We start from the raw sequence: 19,346 nt of genomic DNA on the forward strand, positions 1-19,346 counted from the left end.
TGTGGTTGTTGTATTTATAAAGTTTTAATATTTATAAAAATCATCAGTTACTATTTTTACCTTTTATTTTTTTCTTCCAGTTTCATTGAGATATAATTGACATACAGTACTATATAAATTTAATGAGTTGACTCATATACATCATGAGACGATGATCACAATGATTTTTGTGAACACCCATCATCTTATACAGGTACAAAATTAAAGAAATAGAAAAAAGGAAAAAAAATGTTGTTGTGAGAACTTGTAGGATGTACTCGCTTAACAACTTTCATATTAACATTCAGCAGTGTTAATTATAGTTATTCTTTGGCTTAGAACTGGAAGTTTGTAGTACATTTTGACGTCCTTCATCCAATCCCCCCTCCCCCTTCTCCTGCCTCCGATAACCACGAATCTGATCTCTTTTTCTGTAAGTTTGTATGTTTGTTTGCTTTTGAACTGTAATTGACCTACAACACCATGTTACTTCCTGTTAGACAACATAGTGATTTTTTCTATATATTTCAAAATGATCACCACAGTAAGTCTGGTTACAACATACAAAGATAATTTCTATTTATTAACGATATTCCCCACACTGTACATTTCATACTTGTGACTCATTTATTTTGCAGCTGTGTGCTCCCTCGCCTATTTCTTTCTTCCCTCCACCCTCTTCTCCTCCGGTAACCATCTGTTTGTTCTCTTTGTAACTCTGTTTCTGTTTATTATGTTTGTTCATTTGTTTTGTTCTTTAGATTCCACATATAAGTGAAATCACACAGTACTTGTCTTTTAGAAGGGAATTTGGCAGTATCTAAGACAACTACATACGAATTTACTCTCTGGCCCAGTTCTGCAGGGATTTATCCTGAAGAAACATCTCCAACAATACAGAAGCACACATGCGTAAGATTGTATGTTGCAGTGTATTTGTAATTGCAAAATGTTGGCGATAACCTAAAGGTGTGTACACAGGAGGCAGACTGAATACACATTTAGAGTGCTCTACCCACAGCACAGTGCCAGGCAGCTTTGATGGAGTGATTTTCAGGATTTACTGTTCAGTGGAAAAACCCAAGAGTGAAAAAGAATAAATAGTATGCTACATTTGGGGTAAGAAATAAAGGGAAATAATATACATCTATCTGCTCATTTTTTTTACAAAAAGATACATTGGAAGAATAAACCAGAAACAAATGAAATTTATCTATAGGAGGAGGATGGGATCAGATGGAAGGGATACAAGAGGAAATGACACTTCTCTGGGTAAGCATTGCGTATCGTTTTGACCTGAGAACCATACATGTGTATTTTTTGACTCCTTCTTTAGTTTGTCATGGGGGTAGCTAGACAGGTAAAATGCGATGTAATGCATCTATTATGCTGTTTAGGCTGAAGGTGACAAGGTCTATATCTTCCTTTAAGGAAGTGGGGTATTTCCTAAGGCACTAATTTTCCCAAATGGCTTTAGTCAGACTCACCTGGTTACAAGAAGTAGACACTCGAGCTAAAGGTGGTAATACACCAAGGGGGAGAATTTCTGGCATGCTACGAATAGGGCACAGACTGGGATTAGGCCTCAGAGAGACGGGAGCTGAAGAGTGGGTCAAGATTTAAGCAGAAATGTGGGACCCTTAACTCCATTCTTGTCATTAATGTGATTAAGTGACACCTTGTACTTTTCTGTGTCCAGCTGGTCCCAGTAACCCAGGGATTGGCTGCTCTTGGGTCAGAAATATGCGTTTATCAGTTGTGATGCTCTTGGCTGAAAGTACTAGCAAATCCAATGACAAGCTGTTTAAACATGTATTATCTTATGTAAGGATAACATGGAGATAGTGCCTGGCCTCAGTGACCCCATTAAGGACCCAGGTTCCTTCTACCTTTCTGTTTTGTCCTCCTTGGCATGTTGGCTTTTCCCCTGAAGTTGGCTTTTTTCATGATTCTAAGTCTTTTTTTTGGCACAGCTTCAGGGGCTGACAACACCAGGAGACGGGAAATGAAAGGTGCCTATCATGTATTCTTTGTTTGTTTTTTGGGGGGAGGTCATGAGGTTTATTTATTTATTTAAATGGAGGTACTGGGGAATGAACCCAGGACCTCGTGCATGCTAAGCATGTCCCCTACCACTGAGCTAGACCCTCCCCGCATCATGTATTCCTTTTTAAGAGCAACTTTCCCAGAAGGCCTCCAGCAGACTTCCCCTTGGCATCTCATTGGCAGAGTTGGCAAGGGAAATGACAGTTCTCATGACTGACTTAGACTAATTAAGATTAATTCTCTTAGGCTGAGGAGGACCATGCCATAATGCATTTGGACACAGATGCCTAAACGAATAAAACAAATACCTAAAACGAATAAAAATTTTCCATTACAGTGGAAGAAGGGAAAAGGGGGACTGATACTGGATGTAGTGCCACATCCCTTGGCCCAGTCAGTGATGGTGATGGTAGGCAGCCATATGATGCAGTAAATGGTCCTTTAGAGAAAGAAAATCTGTGCAAGAAAAAAGCTCCCTTAGAGGAAGATGTGAGCTGGTCGGCAATTATTGGTATCACTCATATATTAATGTTTGCTACATCTATTAACTAGTGATGAAGGTGATTATCTGATGGGAGCATTTTAAAAAACATATTCCAGAATAAATAACAACTTTTTGTTAAATTATACAAATACATAACCCTTGTGAAAAATTTAAGCCATAAACTAAGAAAATAATGTGCAGTTGTAAAGATGAATGAGGAGTATGTTTATTTACTACAATAGAGTGATTTTTCAGGTCTACTGGTAAGTTTAAAAAGCAAAGAGAAAGAAAAAAGCAAGGAGGAATTTGACATTAAGAAAACAATTCCCTTCACAATAGCACCAAAAATAATAAAATATGTTTAGGAATAAATTTGAGAAAAAGTGTAAAACTTGTACTCTGAAAACTATAAAATATTTAAAACAAATTAAAGAAGACACAGCTAAATGGAGCAACATCCAATATTGGTGGAATGGAAGAGTTAATACTGCTAAGATGGATGGCAGTACTCCCCAAATTGACCTACAGATTTAACGCAATGCATATCAAAATCCCAGTTGGGATTGTTTCAGAAATTGACAATTTATGTGGAAATGCAATGAATCAAGAATAACTAAACAATCTTGAAAAAGAAGAACACAGTTGGAGGACTCACAGTTCCTGAGTTCAAACTTACCACAGAGTTACAGGAATCAAGACAGTGTGGCACTGGCATGAGGGTAGATATGTAGATTAGTGGAATAAAATTGACAGACTAGAAATAAACCATTATTATATCTATGGTCACTGACTTTCAACAATGGTGCCAACACAATTAAATTGGGGAAAGAATGGAAGAGTCTTTTCAATAAGTGGTACTAGGAAAATTGAATATTCACATGCAAAAGAATGAAGCTGGACCCCTACCTCATACCATACATAAAAATTAATTGATAAATATGAATCATAGATCTAATTGTAATAACTAAAACTATAGAACTCTTAGAATAAAACAGCAGAATAAATCTTGTGACCTTGGATTAGGCAAAGCTTTCTAGACACGATGCCAAAGGCAAAGCAACAAAAGGACAAGTAGATAATTAGGCTTCATCAAAATAACAACAATTAAAAAAAAAAACTTGTGTGCTTCAAAAGACATCATCAAGAAAATAAAAAGACAACAGAATGGGAGAGAATATTTGCAAATCACATATTGATTAGGGACCTGATAAAGAGCTCTTGTAAACAGCAATAGAAAGACAAATAACCCAACAGATAATTGGGTGAAGGATTTGAACAGACATTTCTCCGAAGCAGATATACAAATGGCCAATAAGCACATAAAAAGATGCTCTACATCAGGCAGGGTATCATTTTGGGATAATTAAAGTGTTCTAAAATTGTGGTGATGTTTGCATAACTTTGTGAATATACTAAAACCCATTAAATTGTACATTTTAAGTGGATGAGTTGACTGCATAGTAGCATATCATTAATTTTATAAGAAAGAACATAATTGCTAATATATCTAAAAAGTAGAAGGATAAACAATACAATGAATGCTTATTTATCTAGCAAGGGAGGGATATGCACAGAGGACAGGGATAGAAGCTAGACTTTTCTAATATCACTTGTCTTATAGACTTGACTTTAGAACCATGTAAATATTTTATGTGGTTATAAAACAAAGTTAAATTTAAAAATATCATCCCTAAAAATTAAAATCATGAATAAACAAATTAACTTAACTATGTATTGAGTTGGTGACATAATCACACATGAGGAATCTTTCCAAGTGACTTTAAAGCACAATAATTGACTATACACCCCTACTGGAATATACCCTAATGACAAAAGGAGCTGCAAAAAGGCCCTCCCCGCGCTGACAAACAGCAGCAGCAGTTTTCAGTAATCACATTGTGGTGGTAGTGCCAAGGCTGTTGTTCCGAGACTGCTGTTTGTACTTGGTGGGTTAAAGCAAATGAGTAATTATGGTGAATTTTAGGCAGGAGTAAAAGGAGATACAGACGTGAGGCTGGTGTGGGTAGTCCTGATTTTGAATTGAACATATTAATATAAACTCATGTTGTGTTATTTATTTAAATAACTAGACACATTTCCTAGCTCCACCCACTGGAAAGGTCTAGAAATAATGAACCACCGGGTAGCAATAAACATCTTTAGAAGACTGTGGTCTCTAAATTACCATTTCCTACTAAAAAGAACCAGGGTTCCTTGGAGAAATGGCTGGTTTCGTGTCTGGGGCAGGAAATGCTGAAGATAAGCCTGGAACTTCCTGTCATTTAGAAGGCACGGAAGACATCAGAGACTTAGAGAGTTGTGTCAACTCAGGAGCTAATCAGAAGAGATCCCACCAGCTGAAGACAGGACAATTTGAGTGTCAATAAGGATGATAATTGAGAAGGATTAAACACATCAACTATTTAAATGCATGAGTTTAAATAAATAAATAAATAATGATACTAAAATGATACTAAAAAAAAAGCCCTCTCACTTGATCTTTGTTGGATGTGAGAGAACCTAACTCACAATTCTGAAAACTGGTAAACAAAGCATTGTGCTAATCCCGCCTTTCCTGTATGAACTGCATTTCAGGGAAACCGATTAGATTTGAAGGGAAATTTCTTTGTCTTTGAAAGCTCCTCTTTATAGAAGCATTTCAGCGAACAAATAAATGATAGAATTAGAGTAACACCATTTTGTAGACCCCAATACATTAATGAGCCAAGGTAATGATTATCGAGAGTTGCTAACAACACAAAAAGAGAGACACCCATGAACCAAAAAGATTGCTAACACCAGATGTTGGGGAGGATGTGAAGCAACTGGAACTCTCATTCACTGCTGCTGGAAATGTAAAATAGCACAACCACTTTTAAGAGCTGTTTGGCAGTCTCTTTTAAAGGTAAACAATCATTTTCACTCCTAAGTATTTGCCCAGAAGAAATGAAATGCCCACGAGACAATATGTATAAGAATTCCTTAATGGCAGCCTTATTCATAATAGCTCCAAGCTGGAAACAACCCTAATATCTACAAACAGGAGAATAACTTATGACACATTAATGTATTGGAATACTACTCAGCAGTAAAAAGGATGAACCAGTGTGCTGATACATCCACAGCATGGATACAATTTTTTAAAATGTTAAAGAAAGACAGAAAAGAGTACATCAGTACAATTCCATTTACGTGGAGTTCGAGAACAGGCAAAACTGTCTGTGGGGATGGAAGTGAGAAGTGGTTGGCTCTGTGGGTGGAGGGGAATTGACTGCAAAGATTCACAGGATAACTTTCTGGGGTGGTGGAAATATTCTATATCTTGTTTTGGGAGTAAACTACATGAGTGTACACAGTTGCTTAAACGAATTGGACAGTGTACACAGTTGCTAAAACTAATTGCATTTTATCTTAATTATAACTGACTTGAAAGGAAAGGCAATCAGATTTTATGTGCCTCCTAATGAGTGTATGCAAGACTCATCTATAAAATATTCTTGACAAAAACATTGAGTCTGATCAAGCTCCTAGATCTAAGTATCACTTTATAGGAAATAGAGGGAACAAATCAACTTATTTAATAACATCCTGGGGATGTGACCCACAGAATCCAGACTATGGGGAGCTTTACTGCAGTGCTATCCTTTGACTCAGGCAAGGGGCCCTCTCTAGCTGTGTCTTTCCAGATGGGGTGCGAAGTCCATGGAACCAAGGGGATATGCCACCTCCCCTTCCACCTATGGCCTGGCTCCCTAGAACCTGGACTTCCAGTGTGTGCAACCCATGCCTGTTTTCAGGGCCTGCTTGGGCCTGTTCTTTAGTTCATCCTCCCGAGGTTGGACTGTTTAGCCAGTGGTGGCTATTTGCAGAAGGTGTAGATTCAGCTTGGAGATGTGGGCTGGGTGTCCTTGAGCAGGGGATGGAGCCAGGGGTGGGAAGAGAATGGGACAAGCTTATGAACTGTGTGCCAGCTCCTCTGTACAACCACAGTCTAGTGAGGAACTCTAAGAAGTCTGAAAATTCTAAATTCTAACTTGGCCTTTCAGGTCATTAAGAGGGTTTTTTGTCAAAGAAGGATCATAGAACATATTTAACTGTTAGCTGGAGTTATAGCATTTAAATATTTAGATATATGGTATTTGGGGTTACATCTGTACTATTGTCCCAGGTCTGTAAATGCTAGGGTCAGGCCTGCTCTCCAAACTCTAAATTAAGCTCAAACAACCCAGTTACTTCCTCAAATAAATTACAAGGAAAAAAAAAGAGGAAGAAGGGAGGATCTATAGATGAGGAAATACATGAGTCAGTTGGAGTGTATGGACCTCAGTCTAACTATGAAACAATGTATAAGACAATAAAAAGCTGGAACACTGATTGGATGTAGTTGATTTTATTAATAAATTGTTAGGGTTTGTTTTTTCGTATGATAAGGGTATTGAGATTATCTTAAAAGCATCCTTATCTTTTAGAAGTACATTTAAAAATATTTACAGATAAGATGTCTTTTATTCACTTCAAAAACTGGGGTGGGAGAGGGAGTGGGTTGGAAAATAGATGAAACAGGATTGGGTATGAGATGAAGCCGAGTGACGCCGGTACACAGGAGTTCATGCTGGTCTCTTTGTTGCGTAATCTTGAAATTCACCTGCAGTCCCACCAGAGATTTCCATTACTAACATTTTGTTAAATATTACTTCTATGTATACTTACTTACCTATTTTTATGAACAGGATCTCAGTGAACATGTTTTGTAACAAGCTCTTTTCATTCAAAAGTGTATTTGGTCTCTTGCTTGTAAAGCCTTTGTTTCCTTTTTAACTAATATTGTAACAAATCATTTTCTGATTTGTCTGATTATCACCTTTGAATACATTCCTAGAAGCATCACTGCTGGTTCAGATTAGACACATGTAACATTTTGACACACGTTGCCAAACTGCTCTTCAGAAAGGCTGAGCCTGTTTATATTCTGACAGTACCCTCTCACTTCTCTGCTAACGCCAACCTTTGTAGTTTTGCTAATCCGGTGAAAACATATTATCTCGTTGTTGGGATTGTGTTTCACTAGTAAGAATAAAAATATTTTCCTATGCTTATTAGTCATTTGGAGAGAGAGAGGGAGAGGGAGGGAAGGACAGGAAGAGTTACTTGTTCATGTTCTTTATCAGGTTTATCTGTCACGGTGTTGAACCTTTTTATTGACATGTAAGAGCTCTTTTTATATTAATGGCATACTTTTGTCATATATGTTGCAAATATTTTCTCTTGGGTTGTGCTTCAACTTTGATTATGGTTGTATGTGTGTGTGTGGGGTCAGTGGTTTTTTTCCTGTAATAGTTTTTTATTTTATGTAGTTTAAGCTTTAATAGTTTTGGGCTTTGGAGTCATGTTTAAAAAGTCCTTTATCATCACAAGATTATAAAACTACTCACTCTAATGGTCATTTATTTTTACACCTTATCTTTTTATTAATATGCTGTTGTGAAAATATAAACATAATACTTAAGATAGAATTGAATATTTCTTATAATTTCTACCCCAAAGATAAACACCATCATTACTTTATATATAATATGTAAAATATATATAAAATATAAGCATATCAAAATATATTATGCTTTATGTATATTTAAAACTTCATGCATCTTGGGTGTCCTGTATCGTCAATATACACACATTTACCTCATTCTTTTCAACAGCTGCATGGTAACAAATTGTATAGATCAATCTTTTGCAGTCTTTTTTCCATTACTATCCTCCTAAGACATTTTTTTCTTAATCGTCCCCCCATAAAATTTCAATGCCACATATATACTATGTATATATGTACCTTATGCATATTTGTGCTTTATACATAAATTTTTTTATCTCCTCAAGAACCAATTTTCATCTCCTTGGCTGTGATATCACCCTTTGAAAATGCATGATACAGATATTCCATCTCTGATTTATTCTACATGTGAATACCATTTTTTATATTCTAATGCTACATTATCCATATTTATTTTTATACATATATTTTATTTCTATAGGATAAATTTCTAGAATTAAAAAGCTGTGTCAAATGGTATTAATAAACAAGTTTATAACCGACAACATAATGCCATTTGCAGCAACATGGATGCTCCTAGAGAATGTCATTCTAAGTGAAGTAAGCCAGAAAGAGAAAGAAAAATACCATATGAGATCGCTCATATGTGGAATCTAAAAAACAAAAACAAAAACAAAAACAAACAAAAACAAAGCATAAATACAGGACAGAAATAGACTCATGGACAGAGAATACAGACTTGTGGTTACCAGGGGGGTAGAAGGTGGGAAGGGATAGACTGGGATTTCAAAATTGTAGAATAGATAAACAAGATTACACTGTATAGCACAGGGAAATATACACAAAATGTTATGATAAATCACAGAGAAAAAAATGTGACAATGAGTGTGTCTATGTCCATGAATGACTGAAAAATTGTGCTGAACACTGGAATTTGACACAACATTGTAAAATGATTATAAATCAATAAAAAATGTTAAAAAAAATAAACAAGTTTATACTGTAGAGCACAGGGAACTACATTCAGTATCTTGTAGTAACCTGTAATGAAAAAGAATATGAAAAGGAATTTATGTATGTATATGTATTACTGAAACACTATGCTGTACACCAGAAATTGACACATTGTAAACTGACTGTACTTCAATTTTAAAAAAGGTATTAACACTTAAAACTTTAGCAGATATTGCTCAAGATTTTTCAATTACATGCCAACAAATTTATACTGAAAACCTGGCTTCATTTTTTACATTTAAATCATAAATCCACTTGGAATTTTTCCTGGGATGGTGAATAAGGTAAAGATCTAATGATTTTTCTCTTCCAAATCTAACTCATTGTCCTTAAATCCTTTATTGAACAAGTCTTTCCTTGATTTGCCATATATTAAGTATGGTAATATGCCTATATTTACTCAGGCTTTGAATTTTGTTCCATGACTGTTTATTCCTACCCCATTACCATCCTAAGCTTATTATTCTTGCTTTATGTTTTAATGTCTGATTATTCAATTCCTTTTATGAATTCTCCTTCTATTTTCTTGATATTGTAATTTTTTTCTGTTAGTGAATTTGGGAGTAATTTTGCTTAGTTCTAAAACAAGTAAACATCAATTTGAAAAAAAGCTCTGAAAATGCTTTTGGGTTTGTACTAAATTTGGATTGATTCAGTGAAAACTGTAGAATACCTTATAGAGTAACACATTTGAAATAAGGGCATAGAAACAGAAATAATGTTGATTTAATGATGTATACCTGTATTAGGATGTTTTGAGTAGTAAATTATGAAAATCCAGACAAAACTCAAATTTAAGCATAAAAGTTTATTGACTCATTTAACTAAAAAGTTCAGTGGTAAAGCTTCTCTTTAGGCATGTCTGGATCTCTGGGCTCAAATAATGTCACCAGGACTTGGTTTCTGTCTCCCAGGTTGGCTTTTTCAGTTTCAGTTTTAGGCAAGACTCCATGTGGTAGCAAAGGTGGCCTGTCCTCTCCATGCTTATATGGTCTTCAGCACCTGCAACAGCAGAGGAAGGAGAGTCTCTTTTTCTTACTGTGTAGGTGAAAGTACTGATGATGGTTGTTACTGGCCAGATCTGGAGCAAGCACAGGAGTCGGGGCAGGTGGGGAGTTGGGAATCAGCCCTTTCTGAAATGTTACAAATAGAATAAACACAATAGTAAGAGCTGAATCTCATATTATTCCCTTATAAGGACCTTGGGAGAAATTTTTCTCAGGCTCCTATACCAAAACTATACTTAAGCAACTTAAAAAAATCTTATAGACCATGTGAAACTTTTAACTATGTTTTCCTTTGCCTTAGTTGCTAGTAACCCTAAGCCTAATTTGTGGTAGCACCCCTCTAGCAATTACACAACACCTTTGGTATGAATATTTTTTTAGTATTAACATACTCCTGCCTTTACTTTGTTTTCCAGTTACCTTTTGCCTGTTTCCGCTTCTAATCACTTTCTCTCATTATAGTGTATATGTCTTTCTGAGCATACTCAGTCTTTTGTGAGAGGTGGGGTATCAGTATATAATATGCATCTATAAAATACATTTAAAGAATAATTCTCAAATCTCATTGAAGCATCTATTTCTTTTGATCTCCTACTTCACAGAGCTATCATCTCCTCCAAGGTCATCCTACCCCACTTATAAACTGACTCCCATCTTTAAAAGAGCAACATTTTATTTGTCCTTACAAAACATATTTAACATGTAGAATAAAGATAAGCAAAAAGTAGAATAGCTAACAAACAGAACACCATGTGGTTAGAATCACAGACTGCTGCTTTCATAACCCACTTTCTCTCATAATCTTTCCTTATTATTAAATAGTCTTCTACATCGTCATTTTAAATGGTTCAAAGGATCCCACTGATTGTGTATCAGGGTAGTCAATCAGACTGCAGCTCTACATTCCCTTCCTAGAAATCCTGTGGATGCTCTTACACTAATATGAGTGAACCATATAATCCATGTCTAAGAAGTACAGGTGTCATATATTTAACCTATCTTTTTTGGTGGCCAAACTGAAATGTACTCCACTCAGCTTAACATATATATGCAGTTTTGATTATTTCCTTTTTTAGAACAGCATAGAAGTATACCTGGCTTATTCAGAGTATATACTTTAAGGATTTTGATAGAAGTTTCTAAAATGCCTGGGGAAGGGAGAGATGTAGCAATTTCTTTTCCCACCTGCAATGTCTGTTTCACTGAACACTTGCCCAGCACATATACTATTTTCTTTTTAATCTTTACCAATTTAATAGGCATTTAATATGCCATTTACATTTTTCACTAATGTGGTTTTCAGTAGTTTTAAAACTATGAACATGCATACCTACCTTGACATCCTCCTTCCCAGTTCTGCCTCCTATTTAAGCTAATTTATGTACCTGATCTATGGATGTCATCTCCTATTTCTTTAGGGAATCATTCAATCAGTTATCCTCTTTCTTGGCAGTATCTTTAACTCCTGACCACCAGTTTTTTTTTTTTTCTCTTGTACTAATACACATCACTAAGTCTCCTCTCCTTATAGAGAAGCTCTTTTTTCTTTCAGTTCATTCTTCTCTGGCTACTGACCTTTCTCTTTCCCTTTACAGCCAAACTTCTTGAAAGAATTGTCTTCACATGCTGCTTCCACTTCCTCTCTGTTTCTTCAACTCACTATAAACAGATTTACATTAAGATCTTCAATGTTTTCTTTGTTGCCAAGATTTTAGTAACAGAATTATATCTTATATATGTATACTTATGTGAGAAAGCAGGACATAAAATAGTTTTCCCTCCAAGTAAACTCAACTATGTAAGAAATTTTTATGCAGAGAAAAAAACTTGTAATACAAGAAAATTTTAAGTTACTTCTGGGTAGTTGGATGACTGGTGAGTTTTATTTTCTTGTTTCTTTTTTAAAAAATATCTTCAATTTTAACAAGAATTTACGTTGATATTAGAACACATTACAATGTTAATTAGAAATTCTCAACTTACATTTTCTAAGAGGAGAAAGGAAAGTTAAGAAATGACAGTCACGAGCCCCTGGGCCATTTCATTTCACCGAAAGGCTCAAAGAACTGGAGGGCGTAACCCAGATTCCCCAGGGCAGGCGCTCCCGCCGCCACGACTGGATACCTGCTAGGACAGTTTTCTCTTAAGAAGGCCCTCCTTCCCCTTTCGCTCATCCCAAATGACTTCTGAGCGTCTCAGCTCAGGCTAACGGCGCCAAGCTGATGATAACCGTCAACTGCCTCCGGTTGCCCTGTTAACAGGCGGCGACCCAACCAACCCCACGCCCGTAAGTCTTCCCAGAATGCTTAGCGCCTTCTCACATTCACTTCCGGGCTCGGAGGGCTGACTCCTCCCGGAAGTAGATGCCTGTGGTTCGGGCTGCGATTCCCAGCGGTGTGGGATTACTGGACCGAGTGTGGCATATTCCTGCGGAGAGCGGTGGAGACTGTTTTCTTCTTTTCCAACATTCAGAATGATTGGCTCGTTAAGGAAAGGCTGTAATCTCACCAAATTTTTGGTGGCCCTCTAGAAGTGGATTAGAGGTTAGTTGCGACAAAACAAAGAAAGCACTTTAAAATTATATGCAACTTCATTTGTTGATGTGATATATTTAAGCGACTTCAAACAACTTCCAATAAAAAAGCAACTATTTTTGCTTTAGAAAATGAAGGCGAGCACACCTACACAACAGAAACCCCAAATTTCATCCACCAAGAAACAATCACTGAAAACACTTTGAAGCAGTCTTCGAGACCCTCTCTAGGCATATAATAAATTTCAAACTGTAATCACGTTGCATATGCTGTTTTGTAACCTAAAAAACTTTTATGAACATGTTTCATTAAGAAAAAACCAACATGATTGCATGTTTTCCACTGTACTTTTTGTTGGACATTTAAACAGTTTCTGTCTCTTTTGTTCTTAATTAGTACTGCAATGGAGAGATGAAAATCTTTCTAGCAAAATCATTGACCATGCTCTCATTTCTTTGTGGTGATTGTTTTTCTCTTTTTAACGTAGTCACTTGTATTTGCACTTCCTTATCTCTCCCCTAATGTCTTCCCATCCCACTCCTATTTTTTATACTGTAAATGAAGTTAAACATACGGCATCCAAAGCCTACTCAATTTTTTAACGTTTACCTTTTTGATTATAAAGATAATACATACTTATTGTAGAACATTAGGAAGATAATAAAAATATTCTAATATCTAGACAACTACTGATCATATTTTGGCATACAGTTTTCTGTCTCTGTTGCCTTGAATGAAAGCAATGAACAATGAAAAAATGTTTGCTAATTTGGTTGGAGGAAAATGACAGCTTTTAATTTGCATTTCTTTGCTTATTCATGTAGCTGAATAATACTAAGAATGTTTACAGTCTATGATCCATTTCAGGCCCCATCTTCTCTAAATAGGCTTCTCTGAGAATTCCAGACTAATTATACTAATTTGTAATGGTCTAGTTTTCCATATGTGTATATTTTGGTTCCCTAACTAGATTGAGAGCTAGTTGTGTGGTCCTGAATAAATTATTCAATTTTGCTGAGCCCACTATCTTTATCTGCAAAGTATAGTGGTAATAATACTTACTACGCACAGTTGTGGTAGGGATTAGAAATAGTGTATCTCAGATGAGCTCGATAAAAAGCAGCTTTTTTTTAACTTATAGCTTTAGTCTTCTATGTACATAGGAAATATTCATAATTTTATCATATTTCAAATGAATGAGTAATCCTAGTATTCCACTCAATTTCAATATTTACTGAGCACCTATGACATATAGGTACTGTCTTTAATCCTCAGCGTCTCTTGAGCCTTTCTGATTTAGACACATTTCTCACATAAATCGTACGCTTCTCTCAACCTCAGCAGTTCTCTTATTATCCTGTTTCTGCCACCACTATCTGGCCCATCATAGTAGGTGCTATGTGTGAGCTGAATTGAGTAATTTAGTGGGAAAGAGACCACAAATTATTTAAAACCTGTCAGGCAGTGATGAAGCCATAATAGGTACAGAGTACTTTATACATTGGGGAGGTCAGGAGAGATTAATTTTGATTAAGGTTATCTTGGAATGCCTTATGGATGAGGCAGATTAAATCAGGACCTGGATCATAAGGACTGAGGAAAGGGGCTTAAAGATGGAAGTATGAGTTAAAGTTGGCGGTATAAATAAACAGGTTGTGTTTTGTTACGTTGACAAAAAAGCTAATCAATAGTCTGCCTAAGAAAGAAATGGAAATTATTATTTGAGCCAATTTGAGGATTATAACCTGGGAGGCAGTCTTTCAGAAAGCTCTGAGGACTGTTCCACCGGTTAGAGGTCATAGCGCAGTTATATATGTTTTTGAGACAAAGGGTTATACGGTCAAATGACTTATTGACAGTTTACACAGTAAGTACCAGGTCTGCAGGGTTAAAGCAAGTAGTAAATTACCCTGATCCTTTACGAGATTAAGGAGGAATGTTTTCGCCTAAGGAGGTCTGATTAATGCAGATGAGCAATACACTCTAAGGGGGAGGGAAGAGGCCCAAACTGGCAGAGAAAAATTTTGTTTAAATTTTTATTATCTTGCCATAAAATATGAGTTTTATTTCATCAATTATCAGAGAGTTATTTGGGGGTGGCAAAAGAGCAGGGTGGGCAAATGGGCCTAGATGAGGCATAAAAAAAGTAGTTGGGGGCTCAGATTTTTGATATGACCAGTCTTTGTAATTGTTGCTTTCAAACGTTTCTGAAAAGCATTTTTTCCCATACGGCTTGGGACATCAGTAGAGAGGTGGACCAGAGACTGCATTTAACCAGCTGGTGGACAAGGTAGGGACTGGGAAGATGGCGGAAACCATCAGAGGGAGAAGGGTATTTAACAGGCATTATTGGCCAGGAGGTAAGGAAGGAGTATCTATGACGAGGCGGGACTGCGGAACGAGACTTTTGGGGACCACACAACCACAATGAGGGACAAAGTCCACAGCAGGCCCGCTGTAGCCTGCGAAGGCACTTGCCAACCCCACCTCTGCCAGCCTGCACTTGACCCAGAGTCCTCTACGGGTCCGGACCTCTCACTCCGTTCCACGCCGCGCGGCCCGCCGCGGCCCGCCCACGCGTCCCGCCCAGCCCACGCGTTCCTTCCCGCCCCGCCCCGCTCTCGTCTCGCCCCGCCCCGCGCCTCGCCCCACGCCTCCCGCCCCGCCCGCGCGTCCCGTCCCGCCCACGCGTCCCGTCCCGCCCACGCGTTCCTTCCCGCCCTGCCCCGCGCCTCCCGCCCCGCCCCACGCCTCCTATCACGTCCCGCCTCGCTCCACGCCTCCCGCCCCGCCCCGCGCTTCCCGCCCCCCCGCGCCTGCGCGTCTCGCCCCTTCCCGCGCCCCTCGCCCCGCCCCGCCCCTCCCGTCCCGCGCCTGTGCGTCTCGCCCCGCCCCCCGCGCCTCTTTTCCCCCACCCCGCTCCATAGCCGTCGCCCCGCCTACTGGCCTTCGCCCCGCCCCGTTGCCGTCACGCCGCCCAGCGCCTCTTGCCCTGTTCACAGTCCCTCTGCCGGCTTGAAGCCCCTTCCGGCCGTACGTCCTTGGCGCCAGGTCGGCCCGGCGGAGGGGAGGCATGGGCAGAGGGTAGGCTGGAGGGAGGTTACCTTCCCTGTTTCACTCCCAGCCCCCCGACGCGAGAGGAAGCAGCGGCAAGGTCCGCGGGCGGCATGGCAGGAGCTCCAGACGAGCGCGGGCCGGGCCCTGCGGCGAGGGAGCAGCTGCAGCAGCAACACGTCGGGTGCCGAGTCTTCCCCGAGCGGCCGGCTCAGGGGACGCCCCAGCAAGGGTTCCTCTCCGGTTTCTTCACCAGTAACCAAAAGTGTCAGCTTATGCTCCTGAAGACGCTGGAGACAAGTAGGAGCCGTGACTGGGAGGCGGGGCGTCTGGGGAGGTGGTGTCTGAGACCGGGTGGGCAGGGAGGGGCCTGGGCGCTCCTCGGCCAAGGGCTCTGGGTTCGGCCCCAGGGGTGGCGGGGGCTGAGTTCGGGCCCCTCGGTGCAGAGTCTAGGCAGATTGGGCACGTGAGGGCGGGAATGGGGGTCTGGGCCTCAGTTTCCCTTACAGAAGAGTTGCAGAGGGCCCTTTCAGCACTACACTTGTTTGTGGAATGAACGAGGAGTCGGGCTAGGAGTTTGCCCTTTCCTCTCACACTCATTGGTCTGACAGATCCTCTGATTTCTTAGGTAAATTATGCAGCAGTGTGGGGACTTCAGAGTGCAGGTGAAGCAGAGTTTTAGAGAGCCACGTTCATTGAGGCATACTGACTGCCGGCAGTGCAAAAGCAACAGTTTTACAATTGTGGCCTTCTTGGAAAGAGTTCTTAACCTTCACACATGGATGGACTTCAGGGTGTAGAAACTCCGACGTGGACTACAAAACCGTGTGTGTATGCTCCTGTATGCATTTTTCTGGGGAGAGAGTCCATAGCTCCATAATACTCTCAAGGAGGCCCGCGACCCCCCAAAGGTTAAGAACCACTGCTGTGGGTTAAATAGGAATACCACCTGCTGACCAACTTCTCTCCAGTCCCAGGGACGTTGTCCCAGAGATTCCTTAACACTCTTACGTTGCCATAGACGTCCTAAGTTTACTTTCGATACATTTAGAAAATCAAAGACTTAAACTTATTTGTCCCAAAGCAGCGTTATTATTTCATAGCTGGGGCCAGTCGCAATTCAAAAATCAACCACCCAAAGATTTTCCAGCCTTGCTGCGACTCTGTGCATCTAGGGAATCAAGGGAGGTGGGAGGAGGAAAGGAAATAGCGGAATGGTGACATTGTATTTACTTTGGAAGGATGTATTGAACGCCTCCTAGGTTCTGGTATGGGAGAATACAGAGATGAGTTAGGACTCTGCCTTTAAGATGTTTCAAAGTGGAATGCAGTGGAAAACATGGGCTGCAGAATTAGACATGGGTTCAAATTCTGGTCCCTTTCCTTGTTAGGTTTGGAAGAGTGATTTAACTCCATGATCTCCTCTATCCTCATCTGCAAAACAAACAAAAAACAAAACAAAAAAAGGGAGGAGGGAGGCTAAAAATATCTCTTTAAGCCTTGTCATGAGGAATAGAATTTACAAGTGTAAAGTGCCAGCATATCAGGAGCTGCGTAAAGAAAGGGTAGCTGTTCTTACAGCGGAGGAGCAGCAAAGTGGAGGAAGAGCTGAGACAGGATGTGAGGAGGGTGAGGGGCTAAACTTGAGCATCAGGAGGAATTAACCCACCTTATCCTCTCAAGAGGAGGGATGCTGGGAGAACCTGTTGGTATTAAAGCATCAACCTGCAGCTTTAAAATCCTATCCCTGGGGCGGGTATGGTGGGAGAACCCAGGCCTCATGGGAGATCTTTGTTTTCTTTTTCTCAAAATCAAATCAGTTCTAAATATTGCAGGTCCTTTTTGAAGTACCAAACGACTGTGCTTCCTGAGGAAAAAAAAAATTTTTTTAAAGTGGGGAACTGTAGACTTTTGGAGCCACTTCAACTTTGTAAAACTTTGTTGCTTGAATAATAATGTACTTGATATGGTGCCTAACACCCGATATACACTAAAAATACTTACCACTACTACCTGTTTTACTATTAACACTATCATTTAAGAGGGGGCAGACTAGTAAAGCAGTAACTATGCCTGGCTTTCTCATCCCGCACTGCCTTTTCCTCGTCTGTTGTTGCTTTTCAGCACTTTAAAAAAGCGAACAAACTTGGTTTCTTTCTTTTCCTATTTTTTCCCTTGTGTCATTTAAGTTGCTGTGCATTTGTACTCTCAGACAAGACTTCTGTATGAAAGTTGGTACTAGAGACATTTGGGTTTGTCGTAGTTTGCTGTAATTGTCCCAGGCTCATAGGCTCTTAGAAATGGAGGACCCTCGGGAGTTGTCCAGGCCTTTCCACCCCCACCACTGACCAGAGTGTTTGCACACCTCTGCTGGAACAGGTGTTCTGTTCTCTGAGGCTCTTTGGGGCTACCTGGCTGTTGTACCGACAGCTTTAATTGTTGGAAAAATCCTTTCTCACGCTGAGTTGAAATCTGCCCCATGTAACTTCTACCCTTTGGTCCTTGTTCTGTCCTCTGAAGAAATGCTGACTGACTCTGTTCCCCTAAGGCGCCCTTTCAAATACTTAAAGCTACCATTCCTAGTTCTTTCTCTTTTCCAAATCCACAAATCCCTTTCTTGCTTCCAGTATAGTCCTGTGCTCTTCCAGTCACTTTCCCCCCGGGAAGAGCTGCAGTTGGCAGGTCCTGTTTAGAGTGTGGTACTGTACTCAGAATGGGACGCTGCATATGGACCAGGACAGACAACCTGGATTCTATGCTGCTGCTTATTTCTGTGGCTGTGGCCCAGATTCCCTTAGTCTTTTGGTGTATACTTTAATACATTGTGTTTGATCATTTAACTGGAAGGTATATTTGATATTATCTAAGATGTTCGGTGGTACCCATCTTGGTATTTGTATTAGTGTCTCATTTCATTAAAGACTTGCTTTTATGTTAATTTAAGTTTGTCTTTTTACATTCATTTTTGTCAATTTTAAGATAGTATTACTTCACTAAGATTTGTGAGATACATTTTGGTAATATCTTTTACTGCTATTTGAATAACTTGGTTGGTGCTATTTGTTCTAAATAGCATATGTAATTGAAACAATATCTTTCTAGATCCATATGTCAAACTTCTGCTTGATGCCATGAAGTATTCGGGTTGGTAAGTAAATCTTTTTGAGGTGCTGCTCTATATTCTGGCTGCTAAAAACCAAAAAATAAAAAACTGAAACTACTTCAGACCGCCAGGCCCTTGCCATATGGTAGGTGGTGGTGAGTGGCTGCACTCTCTCCAGGCAGGCCTGTTCTTTCTAGACCTCTTGTGCCCTAACTCCACGTCTCTGGCTCTACCATTCACCTCAGGTATCTAGGAAAGACAGGACTTAACATTTCCTTGTAAGTAATTACCAAACCTGGCTCTTCCACCACGCCACCCCCAGCACTGTCCTTAGTGGGGAAGAAATCTCAGTTTGTTATGTGTGCAGGAGCCTTCCAGGTGTGTTTAACTTCGAGAGCATCAGAAGAGTGACTTCTGAGGTCCACTACTTAACATTCTGGCCCGAGGGCAGATACTCCAGTGTATTTCCAGTAAAGTCTTAATTAGTCGACCAAATGCTTTATGGAATCATGGCATAGAATTTGAACTGGGATAGAGTTTGCAGAGAGAGTTACCTCATTTTACAGACGAGAGA

At 39.5% G+C, this 19,346-nt stretch overlaps 1 protein-coding gene and 1 long non-coding RNA gene across 3 annotated transcripts in view; one reads left to right on the top strand and one right to left on the bottom strand.

Moving 5' to 3' along the window:
• The window catches only part of LOC102526535 (mitochondrial inner membrane protease ATP23 homolog), a 272,864-nt gene that overhangs the window by 240,460 nt on the left and 13,058 nt on the right, over window positions 1–19,346 (top strand). Inside the window, exons 1-3 of one of the 2 annotated variants that reach the window (XM_072972685.1) lie at window positions 13,762–14,905; window positions 15,740–15,969; window positions 18,772–18,817. In XM_072972685.1, coding sequence (XP_072828786.1) covers window positions 14,787–14,905; window positions 15,740–15,969; window positions 18,772–18,817 — 395 coding nt within the window. In that variant the 5' untranslated portion in view covers window positions 13,762–14,786. Of the gene's footprint in view, window positions 1–13,761; window positions 14,906–15,739; window positions 15,970–18,771; window positions 18,818–19,346 lie in introns of those variants that run through there. The other variant, XM_072972686.1, reaches the window with a different exon arrangement.
• LOC140700059 (uncharacterized) lies at window positions 9,863–12,354 on the bottom strand. Its single transcript, XR_012078273.1, has 3 exons — window positions 12,206–12,354; window positions 11,657–11,740; window positions 9,863–10,076 (listed from the first exon to the last, which is right to left on the bottom strand). It is a non-coding gene; the product is annotated as an uncharacterized lncRNA (long non-coding RNA).

Source organism: Vicugna pacos, chromosome 12 (genome assembly GCF_048564905.1).
Source record: "Vicugna pacos chromosome 12, VicPac4, whole genome shotgun sequence".
Lineage (NCBI taxonomy): Eukaryota > Metazoa > Chordata > Mammalia > Artiodactyla > Camelidae > Vicugna > Vicugna pacos.